The sequence below is a fragment of the Micropterus salmoides genome, unplaced genomic scaffold, assembly GCF_014851395.1.
Source record: "Micropterus salmoides isolate LMB-PRFRI ecotype aquatic unplaced genomic scaffold, ASM1485139v1 Ms_hic_scaffold_22, whole genome shotgun sequence".
NCBI lineage: Eukaryota > Metazoa > Chordata > Actinopteri > Centrarchiformes > Centrarchidae > Micropterus > Micropterus salmoides.
Window position 1 is genome coordinate 17536862 of NW_024041373.1, and position 20680 is coordinate 17557541.

A 20680-nucleotide genomic window follows, 5' to 3' on the forward strand; every position below is an offset into this window, starting at 1 on the left:
AATTCTGTGCTTCGAAATGTGTGCATTCACATTCAGCTCTGTGTATGAATTTAGTCCACTCCTAATGACAGTCTCAAAGTCTGCAGAATTAAGCTCTCTATATTACACTAAATGGGAGGAAGCTTATTCAAGCAGGCTCACCGCATGGTCCGCCAACCTGTAGAGTTAGTTTGTCCTCCGATAAGGACAAGCTTTGTTGCAGTGTTCATGCTGTCACCCAGGAACTGTGTTTGATAGGATAAGGCATCGCACAGCCACTGATATCAAACCAATGTCTGCTATTTAAAATGGCAGACATGAATTAGAATAAGCCTAATGGATTCACGCAGGCTTCTCGGGGACTAGAGATGGAAGTGATTCCAATGTTTCCACTTCCTTCCTCATATAATACCTCTAGAGGGTTATTTGATGTTGCTTGTGTTTGATTTCCCCTTGTATTGTTCTGTTGTTGTCTCTTTCGTCGGATGCCTCGCAGTGATTGATTGAGTGCCCTGCGTGTCTTGTTTCGAATGACTCTCCCAAACTTTTTGCTGTATTATTGTACTTCCAAAGACCCTGCATGTGTTGAGAAACAGTATGTGTGTGCACACGTAGCACATGCATGTGTGTGTGTACATGCACCTGCAGCATGAGGATCAGGCTTTGTTGTTCAAAGTTAAGAGCTGGATCAAAGATTTTCTGCTAGGAAACACTAAACCTGTGTATAGATGAAAGTGAGGTTGCCCTCCACCACTGAGTTTATAGAACACACAATGTTACTCATGGCTCAGTCAAAATAGTGGAAAGTAAAGAGAAAAGTCAAGAGAAAGGAAGATCAGGCAGTTATACTACAAAGCTAAGCTATTCCTGAGAGATATGTGAATGGCTTACTGAGTTTTCATTCTCTCAAAACAAGGGTTGCACCGTTAACAAGATTTCATGTCTTTGCATGTAGGTCAGAAAACCTCTTTTGTGGTTGTCATCTTAATATGTCCTTAAAATTCAGGCTCCGACATCTTGAGATTTCTTTTGAGATACCTTGAGAGAATTAAACTATTATTAAATGTAAGCTGCTTGTAACCATTCAAAGCTTTAACACAATGAACAGCAATTAGCTTTTAAATTTATCTTTGACTTATTTGGCAGTCATCTACCTTCCTCCTGTCATCAGGTACTATAGAGTGTAATGTGTATGTTATCAGTAAAGATATACCAAACACATGAAATTTACACAACGTAATAGTTTTAATCTGCAAGTCACAGTACTTTGGACTTTGTGGTGTGATTACAATAAATGCATATGTTTATATTTGATCACATTCAGTTCAGATGCACAGTTCTTAAAGTGCGTGGACAAAGCCTGGGGCATGGTGAATTGCTGTAGTGGGAAAATTTGCTTTAATCCACAAGAATTTGCTGGGAGTGAAATCAAACAAAGCAGCATCTGCAAAATCTGCACTGCTGCTACAATATTCATCTTTCAGCCTGCAGACAGCATCAGCAAAAGTAGTAGGCGAATACATTGTAAAATGAATTTGACCCTTTTTAATGTCAAATCTTATCTGTCACCAGAGGGATATCTTTCCTGTCCCGTCTCTGTAACCCATTAATCTGTTGGAGTGTAACCAAATGTTTTGTACTCTGCTAACCCAGTAATGTTTTCACTGTCATATAACCACAATTGTAGGTGAAAGCCAGCCACGTCTACAAATATCACCAATACGTACCTGACACACCTACACTCATGGAATGTCTTTTTTCTTTTTAGGACATGAATGACTTCTCCCCTGTCTTCACCCAAGACATGTATAAGGGCATGGTTGCACCCAATGCAGAGAAAGGAACTGTCATCACAACTGTTTTTGCTGAGGACCAGGACCCTCCGGTGAGTATGGAAAAATACTTCTATTAAACTTAAATGATATTTTATATATATGCAATGTGTATTATGAAATTCTGGTTGATACGTTGACCCTTAGAAGGTGCTCTCAGGAATGTCAAGATGACTTACACAGCATTGTTTATTGAAGCCCGGCCAGACAGAGAGATCATAGCATCAGCATACAGAGTGAGAACCCAATGCCTAGCAAACACCACAAGAATCCCTTTTGGTCCTCAATATTATCCCCCAGCTACCCCATAGAGTCTATGGTGTATCCCATACAAGGTCGTTCTTGAGTGGTCTAAATGTGTCCTCATCATACTATTGGTAGCTAGAGCTCACAGGCATAACAATCTAAAGCAAACTAGCCGGCCTGTCTGTAATTAAACAAAATAAAGGTAATCTTGACCTTCAGTAACCTAGTACATGGACCACAGAGAGCGTCCTTATCATGGCAGCTACGACAGTCACTGAACCAAGCAGACAGAGAAAAATGACGGAGGTTGACTTATTGTTTTGAGGAGTCACACTCACCTTTAGCTTGTTTTTTGGTCAGCAAATTACCCTAACATGACCTGGAGAAACCTGTGTGATATTTCCTTCAATTATTAATGGAGGACAAAGTCCTTCACAATGTGTACAACATTGGCTGTTAAATTTCAAAGCACATGAAGCCTGTCGACTCCATCTGTGTCTTCAATAAAGGTAACAGACATAAAAAGGCTTGCTTTGAGATTTTTACCTCTTCATTACATGTTGCTCTCAAAACATCAACCACTTTTAGCCGTAGCATTTGACATGATGTTTTCAAGACTTCGATGCTGTGTACATTTATTGTAAGGAGGTCTTATTTAGCATCTTCACTTGTATGAGTCATCTACCAGTTGCCTAAGACAGCATCTTGTTTCCTCATACTTTTACCCCTCTATATCTAAGCAGGTTCTCCTGGGACTTGAGCTATGAAGGATTTTTTTCTTTTCTTTTTTTTTTAGAATCTGCAAACCAAGGAACAAAATTACACAATGCAGAGGAGAAAATCTGACACCCAGTTTACTAGAAATTCTATGACTAAGAGGAGGCAACACCAGAGCATGCATCACATGACTTTTTTTAGTTTCTTCTTTGCTATCTGGAGCACAACATGTATATTTAGGATGGTCCTGAAAATGTTCCACCTCATTCACCTCAGCTGAACTTATTTTATTTACAGTGCCACCCACCTTAATATTTTATTGCGCTTGGTGATTCAGCTGTGTTCTTGCTTACATCCTCTTTTCTCTTTTTGGTTGTTTTTTTTTCACAGTGGAAAAAAGGGAATAAGAATCCACCACTGACCTCCCTCTTCATTCCATTATACCTTTAGCTCTGCAAGCCGATGCTTGTTATTAGTGGCCTGCTGGTGTGGTCTCACCAGGATAGTGTACTCTCTGCAGCACATAAACACTGAGGTATATGGATGCCTGTCAGTTCCAGCTGTGGGTGGTAAAACATCTCCAGAGTGCCACAATGACGGCTTCCCACTCAGAGGGATACTCTCTCTCCTCCTGCCTCCCAACCACCCCCACCCCCCACCCTGCCCAAACCATTCTTTTTAATGTGAACTTGTGCCTTTTCCCACTTTTAGTAGATTTTACTCTGAACTATTCTTATTGAGGAGTTTTGTACAGTCAAAAATATCCAGCAGCGCTGAAGCACACATAATGGGTATGAAATCATCTCTTTGTTAACACAAGCACAGGGGCAGTGAGTGAGAGATTGGAGTGACTCAGCAAAGTGGTTTGATAGACAGAGGACTAACTAACAGGAGCAAACTAACCCAGTCTCTTATTGACCTGGATTTGGGAGCTCAAAGCATTTTATTGACAGGATGCCTGTCATAGACACCTCTGGTGGAACATGGCTTATTCTAGTGCAAATACACACAGAAATGTGTGCACACACACATTCTCTCTCTGTATTACACAGGCTCATAAAAACCTACGTTCACCAAGAAAGAAAGACAGGAAGAGACTTGCTCTGGTTTGTAATGTTGATGTAACAAACATCCATGCATATTCTGTCTGAAGATTATAATGGCGTAGACCATTCCTGATTTATTTATTTTTTTTGGGAAGAAGGCATTATGTCTGTCCACTTGTACTTTGAGAGAAGTGATTCCAATGTTTTTTAAAAACTGACTATTTTTGGCAATGCCACTCAACCCATCAATGTTAATATCACTCTGAAAGAAAAAGACAAATGTTCTAGTAAGAAGCACAGGATTTGCGTTTTTTATTAGGGACTGAGGAGAGAAGTTTCTTTTTCTTCTGAAATGTTGTTCATCACAGTAGTGACAGTTTACGGTTGCCACTTTTAGAGATTACCATTTTTTCACCAGTCTTTTAGCCACTTTCAAATCAAATCAGTCATTAATCATTTCTGTGTGAGTGGTTCTGCAGACAGAATGTTAATACTTGAATGCAGCTGTGTAAATGTGCCAGTATATAGAACTCTCTCTCCCACTAACCCTCCTGCACACAAGCACCAACACCACCTGTTGCTTATTGGCTAGAACAATGTTGTGTGGGCAGGGTCCACACCACTTTCTTTGCTTTCCACTTACAGAGCCAGGGCTGTGTAGAAAAAAACGGAAAGCTAACAAAACATCAGGAAATATTCGCTGAATTTAACTAAAAGTGTAGTGGATTAGAATCACTTACTATCCCTTTAAGTCATATTGGCTTGTGTCGGCTTTGCTGTTTTACATTCTCAGCTCAAGCCTTGCTGTTGTGTCGTGCGTCTCTGAAGCATCATACAGTGCTTCAGAGCATGTTCTTTAATTCATGAACTGACTGTTTTATACTGAGGAGAACTGGATTTTTAGAAAAGAAATGAAAGCAAAACAAGAAATACATTTGAAAGTAATCTTTCTTTAGAACTTTGCTGTAGGTTTCGATAAGAAGATTTCTTTTGACGCCAAAGTACAAAGTACTGTATGTCTACAATTTTTGTTGCTCATCTGCAATGTTAATGACAAATTGAGTTCACTCCAGCGTTGGATATCAAACATTCATAAGCTGTGAGTCGAATGCTGGATGAAAAGGTGTTGTACAGATGAAAATATCTGTAAACAGAGAGATTTTACTGTAACTATAGTATATTCACAACACATTTTTGCACATAATGTCTGAGCCACTGTGATTTTACCAGAAAATGTATCAATTACTTTGAAATTGTGCAGTGTGCTCAGGAAAATACAAAATACAGTTTTGAAAACTATTGTGTGTGAGGCACATTGTCTTCATATATCACTGAACATTGTCTTCATTGGTTTGCCTTTGTGTGGTCCTTATATTCTTGGGCAAAGTTAGATATATGGGTTTCAAAAGGTAAACCAATAATACTTAAGTGGGAAGTGGGAAAAACTAGAGGCTGTCTACTGTTACTCTGTTGACTACACTGTATTTAGCCGTGAGCGAAGCACTTTTAATCATCTCTGCTGCCATCACTGTAGAGGACTTGCTACTGAAGCCGCTGTATTAGATTCTTCCGTGAAAGGTGTTTTTTTATTAATGATCCTGTCCTGACATCTTTTCCATTATATGTTAGAAAACAAGTTGAAGAGCTTTTAGAGATGAGGCCCTTTTTTCTGAGAGGCCCCTTAGTGAATTCACTCAGATAGTTTTGTAACCTCTTAGAGACACATTTATGTGAGTAAGCCTCCCGAGGGATCCACTGCTACACCAGGATTTAACTCACCCTAGCCCCAGGTTTTACCCTGTCCCTGGGGAGAAAAATCAGTTCAAGCAAGGGAGCAGAGCTTCAGAAAAGCTTATTAAAAATCAGACTGAATTTGAGGTCCAAAGGGATAAAACTGGAATAAGATAAGCTATAGAAATGATTAGTAATCAGGAACTGTGATTAATCTTAATCAAAGGGTCATATTAAAGTCCAGGCTCTCGCTAATGAATGTAAGTGTGTTACTCTGGAGACTAGAGGGGTGAGTTTAATGGAGAAGTTTTTTTTTTATTGCAAATGAAAGGGAAGAGGTCTGAATCACATGAATAACAGTGAGTTTATATTAGGCTGCCTGATGAGCAGAGAGAAGAGTGAGTCATTAGGATCATTTTTCAGGTTACACAGCGAGAAGAGCAACCTTTTCTTAGCTACTTCAGCACTGTTGCATGATGAAACGGTCAACTGTAATATAGTTGTATTCCTAAGCAAACATTATTGCTATAACATTATGGCTTAAATACATTTTACTGTACCTAATTACTTTGACACACCCTCTCTCAATCCTCATGGCTTCATTTGAAAATGTGAAAGGTGGTTACCAGATAAGTGGATTGCTTTTGGATTGATGTTCTTCTTCCTCCTTCCTCCAGGGTACTCCGGCCAGCTTTGTCCGCTACAGAGTGGACCAGGACAGGTCACCTTACAGTGGGAGCATCTTTGATGTGGAGCAGACAACTGGAAGAGTCATCACTAAGGTCAACCTCAATGAAGAGCCCAGCGTCACCTTTAAGGTGAGTGGCTGTGATTATACTGACAATAGCAGTGATAAGCTGCTACTGCTGCTTGTAATGCCAGTGTTTCACTTCCAAGATATTAATGTTATTCACTCAGAGACACAGTATTCCCAATATTGCTCATTTATAGTGAATGGTTATACAGTTAGATTTGGCAGGAAAAATTGTGCTCTCTACATGAACATGAAATCTTAGTTAAATCACCAATAGCTAAAGTATAGCACATTAGAAGGAGATTAGTTGTTGATGGAGCTGTGGCAGCAGACAGTCTTGGCTTGAGCGTATCAGCAGAGTGATAGTGAGAAATGTCAGGTTACTTATTTTAGCTTTCAACATTTAACATGTCGAGTTAATAATGATGATGGTGGCATCGACAATTATAATTGATGATAATGGTATTAGATTGATAATCATCATTAAGATTTACTTATCGTAGTTGACGTTTACTGCTCTGTCTTTCATCTTTCAGTGCAATAGAAAGTTGCTGTGAAAATAAGCTGGTCAGATTTGCGCATATTGACTTTTTTAAATTGATAAACACTTTTAGGGCATTATCACTGTGTTTCCTGAATTGTCTCAGTGATAGGGCTGCAACTAACGACTATTTTGATAGTCGATTAATCTATTGATTATTGAAATGAATAATCAACTATTTGGATTATGAATTGCAAAATGCCTCTCATTTAACTATTAGCCTTTAAATTAAACCTGAGGTTGTTTTAGGCATGTTCTAATTAACAGTCAAGACAATAAAATAAATACTGCTTTCAAAAATGCTTCTTTAATGAACGTTTCTGCTGCAGCAACAGAAAATTTCCACTGAAATCAAGTCCTGATGAGCAGCTAATCCGCTGTTTAGTGACGGAGCAGCTTTCACGCCAGTTCTGCAACACCCCGGGACAAACTGAAACTGTATACAAAGAAAGGAATAACGTCAGGCATTTGATTTGCTGAATTTACAAGAGGGGCTCAATAATAATGATTTTGTAGTAGACAGCGTTTCACAACAAATATAGTTTCCCCTAACTCAACAACTCACAAAACTCCGTGATTTTTTAGGGGAGTTTGGGGTGGATTAGCCGCCGCCTCACGCACAGACAGGAGAACTGTTTTCTCTTCTTTAGAAAGTATGAAATTGTCCGGTGTTGTCTTATCTTGCACACTCGGCAGCAACACGTTCTGCAGCTGGGAACGTCGCCATGAGTGATGTATCGTTTATAATTCTAAAGTGAGGGCACATCTGGAATGTGAACGCGGCCGTTGTGTATCATAATTATGTGCTACTCAGCACCATTACTGTAACAATCAAATTGACCAACTGTATAGAAAACGTTTCAGCTCATAACGTGAAGTAACACGGCTATAACGTGAAGTAACACGGCTTTAACGTGAAGATAGCTCGCTTACTAGCTTACCGATACGAGTCTTCATCATCCACAGAGACACAACGTTACGCGCCTCCTCTTCAGATGCTCCGGTGTTTCCAGGAGAGTTCAGCTTTGCTGCAGTTCACGACCTTTCTGGCTGAGTGAAGAGTGAAATGCTGCCACACTCTGGAGGTTTTAGGTAGTGAAGGTGTTACTGCAGCTCTGATGTTGTTTCAGTAACTTTAAAGTTACTGTTCACATCACTTTACTCTGTTAAGCTGAGTGTGTCGCTACGGCCCAATGACGTCATGAACGAATGATCGATTATTAAATTCCTTGGCAACTAATTTAATAATCGATTTTTGTCGACTACGTCGATTAGTTGTTGCACCCCTACTCAGTGATCAGGTCATTGCTTCTCTTTGTTCTGTGACCAGTGATATTGTTTTTTTCTTAATAATTAAACACATTTCTTCCCAGGTTGGTTTTTTACCAACTTAAGTTGATCTTACATGGACAATCTGTAGCTGTGAATAGTGGAGTGGGGGCCTTGAGATATAACTGTTGGTCCTAATGGGGATTTGTCACTTACACTCCCATGTTGTCTGGCTACCTCTTCTTCTTCGTCTTCCGCCCTTTTTCTCCCATATGTTTCTCAGTTTCTTTAAACATTAGTCTCTGTTTATTCTCTTCCTGCCTATCTCTCCCTCTCTGCCGCCCCACTCCCCCCTGCTTCCCCCAGGCCCCGTATTCCACAGTCTATGAATGTAGATCAATACATTCATACTCACTCTCTGGGAGCTTTGCAGGCTGCTTGCCAGACCCTATTTTGCCCGTCTGTCTTTATTAGGATGCCGAACATGTCTACAAAAAATGCCTGGCAACCTCAAAAAGGGAATTATTTGTGTAGAGAGTAGTATTGGGGGGAGAATGTAATACATTTGTGCTTACATTTGTATGCGTGTGTTGCTTATGTGCGTTCTCTCGCCCACTGCAGTTGTTTGTGATAGCCTATGATGATGGGGAGCCGGTGAAGTCCAACAGTACTTTGGTGGAGATCACAGTCCTTCAGCCTTCCCGCATCCCAATCTTCACCCAGGAAGAGTACAGGTACGTCTCCCTGACACATTGTTAATGCAGCTGCCTCTGCCTGTGAATTCACACATCAAAGAGCAGCTTAGGCTGTAGTGCCAGACAGGAGGAGACTAGATGCTGGAAGAAGTGGACATGGTATCTTAAGAACACCTTGACACACATTTATATCTGTGGTCACTTCCATTCAGCTTCTGTAATACTGTGATTAATATTTTATCACTTGGTAAATTATATATTCTACCTTGAACTGCCGCAAATTGCCATGAAGTCACTATTCCACATGCATTTATTATTTTGTAATAACGATAGCTACCAGCGCATTATTGTGCTGTCGTTGTCAGGCCCCAGTTTTGATTCTGTCTTTGTCGTGCTCTCTTTTACGTACGTGACTAATGATGGAGTTTTGAGTATAAATATGCATTAGAGCTTTAGGGTAGATGCTGCAGATTATCACTACTGTAAATCACATTTGTTTCTCTCTGAGGGCGAAGCAGGGCTTCCCTCTGGGTTTATTAAGAGTCCCTTTTGACAAGATTAAGTGTTTAGACTGTTAAACTGGCAGCGCGAGATGCAGCATGAGGGAACATAGTCTATATTGCTCTGAGATGACTGGCTGCTGCACATGTGATATATGGGCAGAACTAGGCCAGGGCAGGGTGGAGTTTGTTTGAACTGATGTTACTGTGACTCAGGAGGAGGTGAAGAAGTCATTTGTATTTAAAAATTAAACATGGATTATCAGGGTTTCCACGGGGTCTTAAAAAGGCTGAAAAAATAATTTTAAACAGGTCTTGGTTTTCCAACGTCCATCTAACGCTACCTCTAATGTTCATAGAAATGTTCCCATAGCGCTTTAGAATGTTTTTTCTGTACACATACTGTAAGTTACATGTTGATAGTTAAATTATATTAAAAAGAAAGGACGGTGTTGACCACAAAGGAGTTGAGGTTAGTAACGTTAAAGCAAATTAGGGATGCAAACTAGTCCTTTTAAGCTAATGAGGAGATTATTCTTTTGGATGTTGATGTGCAAATGAAATGCTTGTAATAATACAGAAGGGATGTGGTTCTCATGTTGCCTATTTATGTCAATTTCTACAAATGTATAAAGCAGTAAATTAAGACACTAAAGGCAAATGAACAGTTCTATCTGTAATGATTCAGAGGTCATGTGTTTTCCTGCCATTATAAGGTGGTAAGGCTCAAAAAAACTCAAAAGTAATCACATGAATTTTCCCAGATATAATGGTTATAATTCAACCCCAGCATGTTGTGAAAGCATGTTTTAATCCCCATGGACATTATTTTTATTATTTGTAAATGTACCTTCTTTGCGCCTGCCTTGACCTATTCTCCCTGCACTCACTCACACACACCTTTACCTCTGGTCTCTCACACACCGGCTTTCCCTGCCTCTCTCTGTCTCTTTCTCCTTGTCTGCTGTGTTTCGCCATCAGCAGTAGGTTTTATAAAGTCCACGAAAAGACACAGAACACGTCTTTTTTTCTGGATGTTTTCACCCGCAATCCTTTTTCACGGCAGCAGGTGCACCGCATGCCAGCTTGTGAATTAGTAGGGCTGACCCCGAATAGTTGAAGACTCTATGCTTCGATGGGCGGAGCCTGATTCGACTGTCAATCTCACAATTGAAGCTTTGCAGTGCAACCAGGATCGTGCAATTTTTGGTGATATGGGGGTGCTCAACATCTGATTTTACATAGAACTACCAGTTTTCTCCCAATAAGTTAATATACAGCCTATTACAATATACATTTCAACGTTTAATGCTATAAATAAATATGTAAAAAGAATAAAACTTTCAATAAATGTTTTTGAAGGGCATGAATAAATCCAAAATTGTAACCCTAACCCTGGGTCGTGTGTAAGCGTAGCGTGTATGTGTGCAGTGGCAGATGAGAACTTGCTGAAGAGATGGAGCCCCGGCTTCACTGGTGTTGTGCCGAGTTATCTGCACCTCGCGGGACTTTAGGATAATTACTCACCGTTGATGAACCACATAAAGAATATTTTAGTGTTTTTAAATAGCCAGCTACTTGAAATAGACCCGCAAGGAACCGCGACGTGCATGCAGTTGTCGGCAGCAGTAATGCACATACAACTCTGCACAAGACCGGTGAATCACAGGCGAGAGAGAGAAAAGGGTCTTCAAAAAGCCTCAGTTTAGCTGGAGTTGTTGCGGGTGCAACAGATCACAAAACTCATGCTTTGGATCATTCTGTGGCGTTGAGTTACGTGTAGCAAAAAAGTGGAGTATATGTGTTATATAGCAGATGGATATGGCTATAGAGGGTTAAATAATGATTGGGCTACAGAATATAGGGTTTGTCTCAAGGAGGTGTTGAAAGGGTAAATAATAACACAGAGGCGGATAATTAGATTTGGTGTTGGTACCATGTATTAAGTGAAAACAAAGACAAAACAAACAATAATAATACCCAAAATATTTATAATCTGCAGAGAAGTTGGTTTTGATAAAGTGCACTTGAGGAAATTCAGTTCCGTTGACTCAGTAGTTCACAGAAACAATAAACAAAATACAGCAACAAATTGAGGAGTACTCAGATTAAGGACAGTTCACAACACACTATAGGACTATATCCTTTGTTCATGAGAGATGAACGCCACGTCCAAATATCGAGAACGGTCTGTGGGACGCAAATAGTCCATGAGCCAGGGCTTGAGGGGTGAGCAGAGCTGCAACAGCCTCCTACCAGACCCTACAGGGGGCGATGATGTTATTGGGGCAGGTTCTGTTCCAGGTAGTAGTAGCTCGCCATCAACTGACCCGCAACTGGCCTCACCTGGCCAGTTCCCACAGATACTCGACACACCGTGGCACCAGTCGGCTTCTAAAGACAACGTGTACAATGTGCAGCTGCTCCCCCTCGCACTACTGATTGGGGGAAACTCACTGCAGTTTGTAAAACCACGCTCGAGTGCTATGATTGGTTGAAAGCATTCACTGAGACTAGCATGTCACTCCTGCACAAAGATGTGAATGAAGGGTGTGTTCAGGTGACTGGGAAAAATGGGACCATGGAATTTTAACCTGGGTTACATACGGATCGGATAATTTTTAGGTCATTTTCAGGAAGGCATTGGATATTACTAAAGCTGCTATTTCTACGATGACAAGCATGCCCAGCGTCCCAGTTACACCACCGAAAATGCTCTAAAGCTACATTCAGACTGTAGGCCTTAATGCTCAATTTCGATTTTTTTTTCCAGACCCGATTTTTTTGTTTGACAGTTCACATTATTGCTTAAATAGCATGCACAGAAGAATAACACAACAAATTCACTTACTCCCTCTCTCTCTCTCCGCTGTTTCTGCACGTACAGCAGCATGCACGTAACTCAGAAGAGGGCTCACTGTCCGGTGGATTTCAGGTGTAAGAAAGGGAATTTGTGAGCAGATGATAGTGAGGTAGAGAAGAAAGAGAGCCACATGTTTAATAATGGCTTTTTGAGAAGCTTTTTTGTTTACCGCAGCTCTGTCTACAGCAGTGACGTCAAAGTCAAATCAATTCCGACTCAGGCCGCATTTAAAAAGATCTGATCTGTATCGGATTTGGACCACATATGAAAGTGGCCCAAATCTAAACTGGAAAAGGTCACATTGACTTCATAAAAAAATCAAATCTGGGTCACACATGAGCATAAAATCAGATATGGGTCATTTGACCTGCAGTCTGAACGTAGCCTTAGTCACAGCCTACGGGTTTTCGCTCAATGGAGGCAAAAGCGACGTCTTTTAAATCAGTCGCTCTCCCCTGACTTAGTCATTGCGCTTCAGAGTTAAAAGTAGAATGCATGTGTCTTTTCTGTCTTTTCACTGCAACTCTGCATCATGATTTATGGATTGATTACTTTAAAAATTAACAGCGACAGTAAAAGTGTTTTTTACACTTTGATGGTTAAACTTTGCAATCAATCTACTGTTCACCTGCATGCCGAACCATGTGGGGGGGATCCATACGGATCACGGATCAACTATGATCAGTTACACCACTAACAGTTGCTGTCTATTATGTTGTGCTGCAGTACGCACCTGTCTGCAGTGTTCAGGAGATCTTAGCCAGACTGTGGCGCTTTAAGGTCTGATGGCAATGTTGCTTGGCACAAAGCAGTCTCTGGGAGCTTAAAGTAAAGCTTGTTTTAAGTGGATTGATTTACCCGCTTGTCAAAGTAGGGAGTCTTGGCACACCAGCTTCTGTAACAGAATTTGATATGCCTTTCTGTATAGGATGGGGAATGTAAATCCTGCCAAACCTGTCAACACATCAATCGAAGTGTATATGTCTTTGTTTGTATACAGGTATGTCTTGCCCATCTCACTGCCTTTTGTGAATGTGTGCCTGGTTGAGTGTGTGTGTCTGTTTGTGTGGGTACTTGTGTATTTCCTAAACCAGATGAGTGTGTGTGCATTGAGTGCATCCTTTCTAATCCAACACTTTGTGTGTGTGCTCACGTTGCTCAGCATTATTCAATGATTGATACACAGGCACAGCCGCATAGCTGTTGAAACGCCATTGATTAACGCTTTGAATGAGTGCTCAGTCTGACACACACACACGGAAGGTCAGTACCATAGGCCCAGACCTCTGTAGGGCGTCACACTGACAGCGCTAACCATACACAGTGGCAGGTCTGCTGTAAATTGTGAGCCATGAAAGCATTAGCCAGGTGCTCGAGCCTCTCCTGCTGGACAAGGTTCTCTCCAGCAGAGAGCATCCAATCTGCTCGTTCTGCAATGAACTGTTTCCTCATTCCTCGCCTGTCTATCTCTCCACATCATCCTCTCCCAGAGGAACCTTCTGAACACAAATCACTCTCTAAACGTCCACAGAAGATCTCGTCTGTCTCTGTGAAGACACTTAGTTATAGCAGCAATCAGGTAAGCTATGCCTACAGCTCCAGAGCACACAATTAAAACAACTCTGCAGGGCTTTGGCTGACTTAATGATTTCTACTCCTGCTTTATGGCTGGTCCCCTCCATCTGTTATAGGGAAAGGAGGGGCTCCCAGTCATTGTTGGCCAAAATAAATGGCTTACACTGTAGTTGCTACTGTAGCAGCATGTTGACACTTGCTTTTCAGAAGGTTTGATCAAAATACTTTGTGTTGTTTCTTTAGAATAACAAATGTTATGTTAAGAATTTATAAATTATTTTATTTTAATTCCATTCTTTTGTCTGTATCTAGACATAAATCTGAGTCATGGACATTGAGTTTGTTGTTTGTTGTGTTTCTAAGTATATCTAATATTATAATACTATAATGCCACCATTTTTACAGCAGTCCAGTAACATCACCTGCCCAAATTGCAGCCTGAGTTGTATTAGTAACTCAACAATGATATGTTCGAATCAGCACTGTTGATCAGAGCCATATCCTCAGCCAGGTGATAAGTGATTGAATCTGTAATCCCCTTGTGCCTCTTATTGAGAGGGATCCAGGTATTCAGGGGCCTTGATAGCTTCATCTTCATCTGCTCCAGCTTTGGCAAATGTGTGTAGTATGGAAATATGAATGTGTTTTTACTGTCGTCATCATCATGATCATCAACATCATCATATTTCTTTATTTTTATTGATTTTTGTTGTTGTCATTTTCCACAAAAAGCTTTTTCTTTCCCCCTGTTACTTTTCTGTCTCTCGTCCACATAATGTACAGTAGATTTTTCTTTCTGAAGAAGGCTCTTTGTGTGGCCTTCATGTTCCTATTGTAGCATGTCTAAACTACATATGATTTTAATAAATTTATGATAATTAATACCAGATTATGAATTTTAATATTCAGAAAATATTAATCCATAAAAAGCTCTCGTTTCGCAGGGGCACCACCGGGGTTGTTATTAACCTAGAGTCTCCGGACCTCTAGGTAGCTTTTAATAATTATACAATTATTCACCATTGATCAGTTAGTTAATAATCGCTCAATTATCTTAAATCAATCAGTCAGTCTCATATCTAAAGGGTAAATTCTCTTGGCAGGGACTTAGAAGTAGACAATACACACAATTCCTTGGTTACAGTGAATTTATTAACTAACTAAGATGATATAAAATTGCGGTTAAATACAACAAAGAAATAAGCAATGGCTAACAATGAGAATGGAGGTCTATTTTTTCCACTCGGGGGAGCTCAGGTTACATGACAACAGCTTAGATTAATCCTAAAACAATCTTCTCAGGAGCTGGAAAATGTAGTTATTTAGTCTTAAATTCAAGCTGGCAATTAATAGAGTATAGTATGACATTTCTTTATCATCATTTCTAAAGGAATTGTGTGAGAAAGTATTGTGAACAAGCATTGGTTACACATAAAATGAAGGAGTGTCCTTAACCTTGCTGAAAATTAAAACACTGCAAAAGTAACTTATTTAGATTCTTTTCAGCAATAATAGCAACAGATAGCAACAACATGGTAACATAACTAATCAAATAAAGGCAGACGTAATCAAGTAACTAAAAGATTATTTAATTAAACAGGTAATGCTTTGAGTCTTTGGAGACTGCAGTCTTTGTTTACATAAAGTTCAGGGCTGTCCTTGGTGTCCTGGATTTTGTCACACCTGGGTGTGAGATGGAGTATCCCTTTGATGAGAGGTAATTAAACACAGAGCAAGGTCAGTTGCCATGGTTACATGTGTGGGGCAGTTTAGGGTTTCCTGCCCCTTTCTTTACGAAGAGTTCTGATAGGCTGTTTATAATCTCTGGTTAGGTTCTTTGTCATTTTAACAATTCAGGCACTGAGAGGCTTATCAGCTCAGCTGTTGCCAAAGGTGGCCAGTTTTACAATCAACTGCCCCGGAATAGCACTTAGGTAAAAGCGACCTTTCAACCCCCCCCTCTTTTGGGGTCTCTTCAGCCGTCTGTAGAGGGTTGATAATCAAACCCCCTCTTTCTCTCTGGGAGAGAAAAGAGGAGTTGAGTCTCCAAATTAATCGGTTCACTGCACTATTCCTGTTTTGATTAGTAGTAGAATGAACAACATAAACTTTAATTCTGCAAGTCTATCAAATTTTATATCCATCTTCAATCCACTCACAAAAAAAACTTTATATTGCCACAGAATGTTTTTACCACACAAAAAAATCACATCTTTGGAAGGCAAACCAATTTTTATTTATTATTTAATTAAAAAGCACAATCTCAATTTTGTTTTTAACTTAAACTTGGCTATACCAAGATAAAAGGGCATCAGTTCTCATTGAGTCAACTCCTCCCAACGTCAGTTTTATGAACAGTGCAAGAGTGCATATGAAAGGGAGGTGGAGATTCCATTTTGTTTAATAATTCTACCCAATTACAAGCAGGTCTTCTACAACACACTCTGGACTTAATAATCTCTAATATTTCTAATGTTAAGGTGACTGATGTTACTCTTTCTACTCTACACAATTTGATCCTATCGGCTGTAAAACCTTGAAAGAAACTTTTGAAATCCTCCTCCTGCTGCCTTGATATTCTACCTACAGGCTTTTTCAAAAATGTTATTAACTCCATGGCATCAGATCTTCTGCAAATACTCAACATTTCTCTTCTCAGGCTATTTCCCACTGGCCCTGGAAACTGCAGTTATTAAGCCACTCCTAAAAAAGAATAATCTTGACAACTCACTAATAAAGATTTGCAGGCCCATACAGTTATCAAACTTCCAAGTTTAAAGTAAAATCTTTGAAAAGGCTATCTTCAACACATATTTTTAACACCCTGTGGCCTTAGACAATTGTTTTGATGTTTTCCAGTCAGGATTGTGTGCACACCACATCACCGAGACTGCTTTTGTTAAGGTATTGAATGACATCCACTTAAATGCAGACTGTGGAAAAGTTTCAATATTGATGTTAGATCTCAGTGCTGCATTTAATACAGTTGACCACATCATGTTACCAGATAGACTGGAAAACTGGGTTGGACCATCAGGCACAGTGCTAATCCTAGGGACAGGGACTACTTTGCATCGATTGGTAATTGACCTTTCGCTAAGCCCCCGCCCCCCTTAGTTACTGTTGCTAAGTCCGACAAACTGCCTGCGCTGCCACTGTCTATTACTGCACTCGCTGGAGAAATATTGTCTAATTTGTTGGAAAAAGTGATCACAGAAAGAAGCAAAAATGAAAGATAGAAGCTAAAGCCTACCGATCACACAGTACAAGTGAACCACTGCATCCCCTGACGATTGAGACAAAAGACAACGATATTAAGGATTAACAGTGTTCCTGTACAGCTGTTCTGTTCAGCTCTGTTCATTTTTACAATCATTACAAAGCAGAACAGTAGGGCTTTATTATGTTACATTCAGTAGGAAGTTAGCTAGCGTTAGCTATTAAACATCACATTAGGAACAATCCACCGCCGATATTTGTCTTGATTTATTTTAGGTTTTGGAAAGAGAATTAATCGTACTTCTCCTTTCAACCTCTCTGGGTAGCAACTGTAACTGTTACAAGTGACCCAGGAACAGCGTTTGACCAGATCTTAGAAAAATACAGCCAAAAAAATCTAGACAATTAGAGTCAATGGAGCGCAGCCATGAAAGTGTCGGACCTCAGTTAGAGCGAGTCCTATACTGCGCTGTGATTGGCCAGCTGTGTATTCGGGGCGTGGCTTAGCGAAGGGTCAATTATACATCCCATGATATGTGGAGTTCCCCAGGGCTCCATTCTCTGGCCTATTCTGTCCAGCATCTACATGCTTCCACTAGCCTAGATTATGGAAAAAAACAAAATATCTTACAATAATCATACAATAATCATGCAGACAACGCACAGATTTATATAACAATATCATCAAGTGACTATGATCCAATAGAAACACTAAACAAGTGCATTTAATAAGTGGTTGGTTGTGCAAATTTCCTCTTCCAGTTAAAGAAAAATAAAACAGAAATAATAAAATTATTGTCTTTGGACCCAAAGAAGAGGAATTCAAAGTTAGTGCTCATCTCCAATATTAAAGTCCATAAACCAGGCCAGAAATCTTTGTGCAATCACAGACTAAAATTTTCATATCCATATTAAGATCATTACAACATCAACCTACTTTTGTCTTAAAAATATGTTAAGAAAAACTCGTTTTTGTGCGTTTATTTGTAGTAGGCTCGAATAATGTCTTTCAGACAGCTATGGTTGCGTTTTTAAGTTAAACTTGGGACTATTCATTAATTTCTTGCACTGCACCGTAGCCGTAATTTAATTTTGATTACATCCTATTTCTGTCTTTTTATATTGCCTTGTATTTCTTTCATATAATTTCTCAATGCTTTTCTGTCTTATTTTAAGCACTTTGAATTGCCTTGTACACAGATGAACTTGCCTTGCCTGTGCGGAGTTCTCCATGTGATGTCTTTTTTCATTTCATATTAAATATGTGAATAAATGATAGCTAATGCGCATGAGCAAAGATATAACATCTTGGTTACATTTTTGGGGGAGGGGAAAGCCCTATCATTACACCACAGTGGATGACTCTTTTACATGGATACCACCCTTTAGAAAAGTCTTTAGCCTTTATTTTCGTGTGTGTGTGTGTGTGTGTGTATGTGACTAGAGATGAGGAGGGCTAAGCTGCCATCTAACATGGTCCCAGTATGTGAATCCCCCCTCTTGTACTGAGGCTACTTCTCTGGCCTGATGCTGCAAACCTGCGGCCTGAGCAGTTTTCCATGCTGCTTTTCTCTCCTCACAGCACTTCCCCTTCTAAATCTACTCTAAATCACACAAGACTTTTGCCTCACCACTTCTGAGTATGTCATTTTGCTCTCCTTCCCCCACCCCACCCACCCAAGCCCTGACATCCCCTGAGCTTTTCCTCTCAGCTTATATCTCTCTCTGTCAGTTTCTCACTTTGTCTTCTCTTTGCTTCTCTCTTCACTGTACAGTCAGTGGTCTCTTCATTTTCTCTTCACCACGGGGGTGAATTTCTCTCTGTGTGAGTATGTGTGATTTCGTATGCACGTGTTAACACTTGGATTAGATATGTATTAATGTACATTAGCCTCTTTTGGCCCAAATGGTTATTTGCTTTGAATCCAATTTTATGTTTGTGTATCCAACTAATCTTTTATAATCTTGAATAATAAGTTGGTCTTTTTACTGATTGAAGAGAACATCATTTGGGAGTGAAATGTCACGCCATTATTTATTCCCTTTACAGCAATTCACTGTAGTCGCAGGCAGCAGATGTTGTGCCATACCTGTCCCATTAATATGCAGTCTGGCAATCCTGAGAAGAGCACTACAGCCCATTATTGAGTGATGCTCTTAGTTATACTGTTAGCATAGTAAACAGTGTCAACAGTGAGTTTTACTACAATCAACAATGTCCTATCACTACCTATGCTTGCCTTCCCACTAATTACACAATTAGTGACAGTATGCTAAAATGACTGTGTATGTATGCTGCTCCATGCATACATGGACATTATAAAAACTTTTTGATTTCAAGAAAAATGTGCCTTTGGTATAGAAGAGGTACAATTTTTATCAGCCATGAAACATTGCTTTTTCCTCCATTACACATTGTTAATCTGGCCGTTAATGTAAATGTCAGTGGTAATAGCTCAAACAGCATTTATCAGAGTTAGATAAAACATATCCATCCATACCATATTTTCAATTCAGACAAGGCTGTAATTCTTACATAATTAGACAAATGACATGCTTTCATAGCATAAAGCTCTTATATTGGCAGCCCTCTTGCAACTGATGCTTTGCCAGACATGGATACAAGTGACACAAGTGCTCGCAGCTTGCTCATTTATGCTCACTGCCAGGCATTTACAGGGTTAGCTGTAAACTCTACAGTGTCCTCTCCCACACACTGTCATCATGCCTCACTGCAAGCCTATATTTAAAAAAGCAACCTCAACCTTCTCTATTTCTCTCTATCACTCTTTCCTGCTATCCCTCCTCCCTTCTCTTAATAATAGCTATACGGTGTTGAGCGCTTTCACTTCTGAAGGGCATGATTGATTTTCAGCCACAGGTTTGAATGTTTTGCCCTGAGCATTGAACCTCTAAGCACCAGGAACGCACTGACCTTTCACTTGTTTCTGCTAAGTAGGCAGGCATCACTTGACTGTCTAATAGACGCCAAGTCACACTCATTGTATACATCCCAAATATCAGCTAAAGGTCAATGCAGAAAGCCAGGGAAGAAAATAATTTTGACCTATCATTAAGGGCTCGCAATAACTTTCCAGATAATTATCAGTAACCATAAACCGTATGTCTGTATACAAATTATCTAAACCATTGATTGTTGTTATATAATTATGTTGTTTGGATTTCTGAAGTGCTTGGTCAGCTGTCACATTACCCCAGTATTACTGAGAGAGATGGTGAAGCAATATTGCATGATGTTATGTAAGCTTTGGTACAAGTGCTCCTCTTATATCTGACAGGCCTGCTCTCACCATTGCCTAATGTTTGTGACATGCAAGTTATTTTCCCTCATAATTTCCCACATTTTAGCAGAACAGAGGATGATAAACAACACAACAGAGGAAAAAGTGCAATTTAAGGATTTTATTTTCTTCTATTTAAATTTCAAAGTCTATGAAATGAAATAAACACATCATTTTACTAATATGAACCTTTCTAGCCTCCTATGAGGTTCACTTCAGAAACTGAGCTACAGGCATGAGTAATGAACACAGTAAGATGATTGACTGACAAAGAGACAAAAGGGAAACTTTTATAGCTGTCAGATCAGACAGTGATAACAAAAATGGGGGACAAGGGAACATATTGAACAAAGTAAAGGGATAACGTTAAGTGTAAATAGTTGATTAGTTTAACCGACAATATTGCTTTGC

At 39.8% G+C, this 20680-nt stretch overlaps 1 protein-coding gene across 6 annotated transcripts in view; it reads left to right on the top strand.

The window, feature by feature from the left end:
- The window catches only part of pcdh15a (protocadherin-related 15a), a 222534-nt gene that overhangs the window by 152687 nt on the left and 49167 nt on the right, over nt 1-20680 (top strand). For all 6 annotated transcript variants that reach the window (XM_038737732.1, XM_038737727.1, XM_038737729.1 and 3 more), the window contains 3 exons: nt 1748-1864; nt 6229-6369; nt 8737-8849. In XM_038737732.1, the coding sequence (XP_038593660.1) occupies nt 1748-1864; nt 6229-6369; nt 8737-8849 (371 nt within the window). The remainder of the gene's footprint in view (nt 1-1747; nt 1865-6228; nt 6370-8736; nt 8850-20680) is intronic.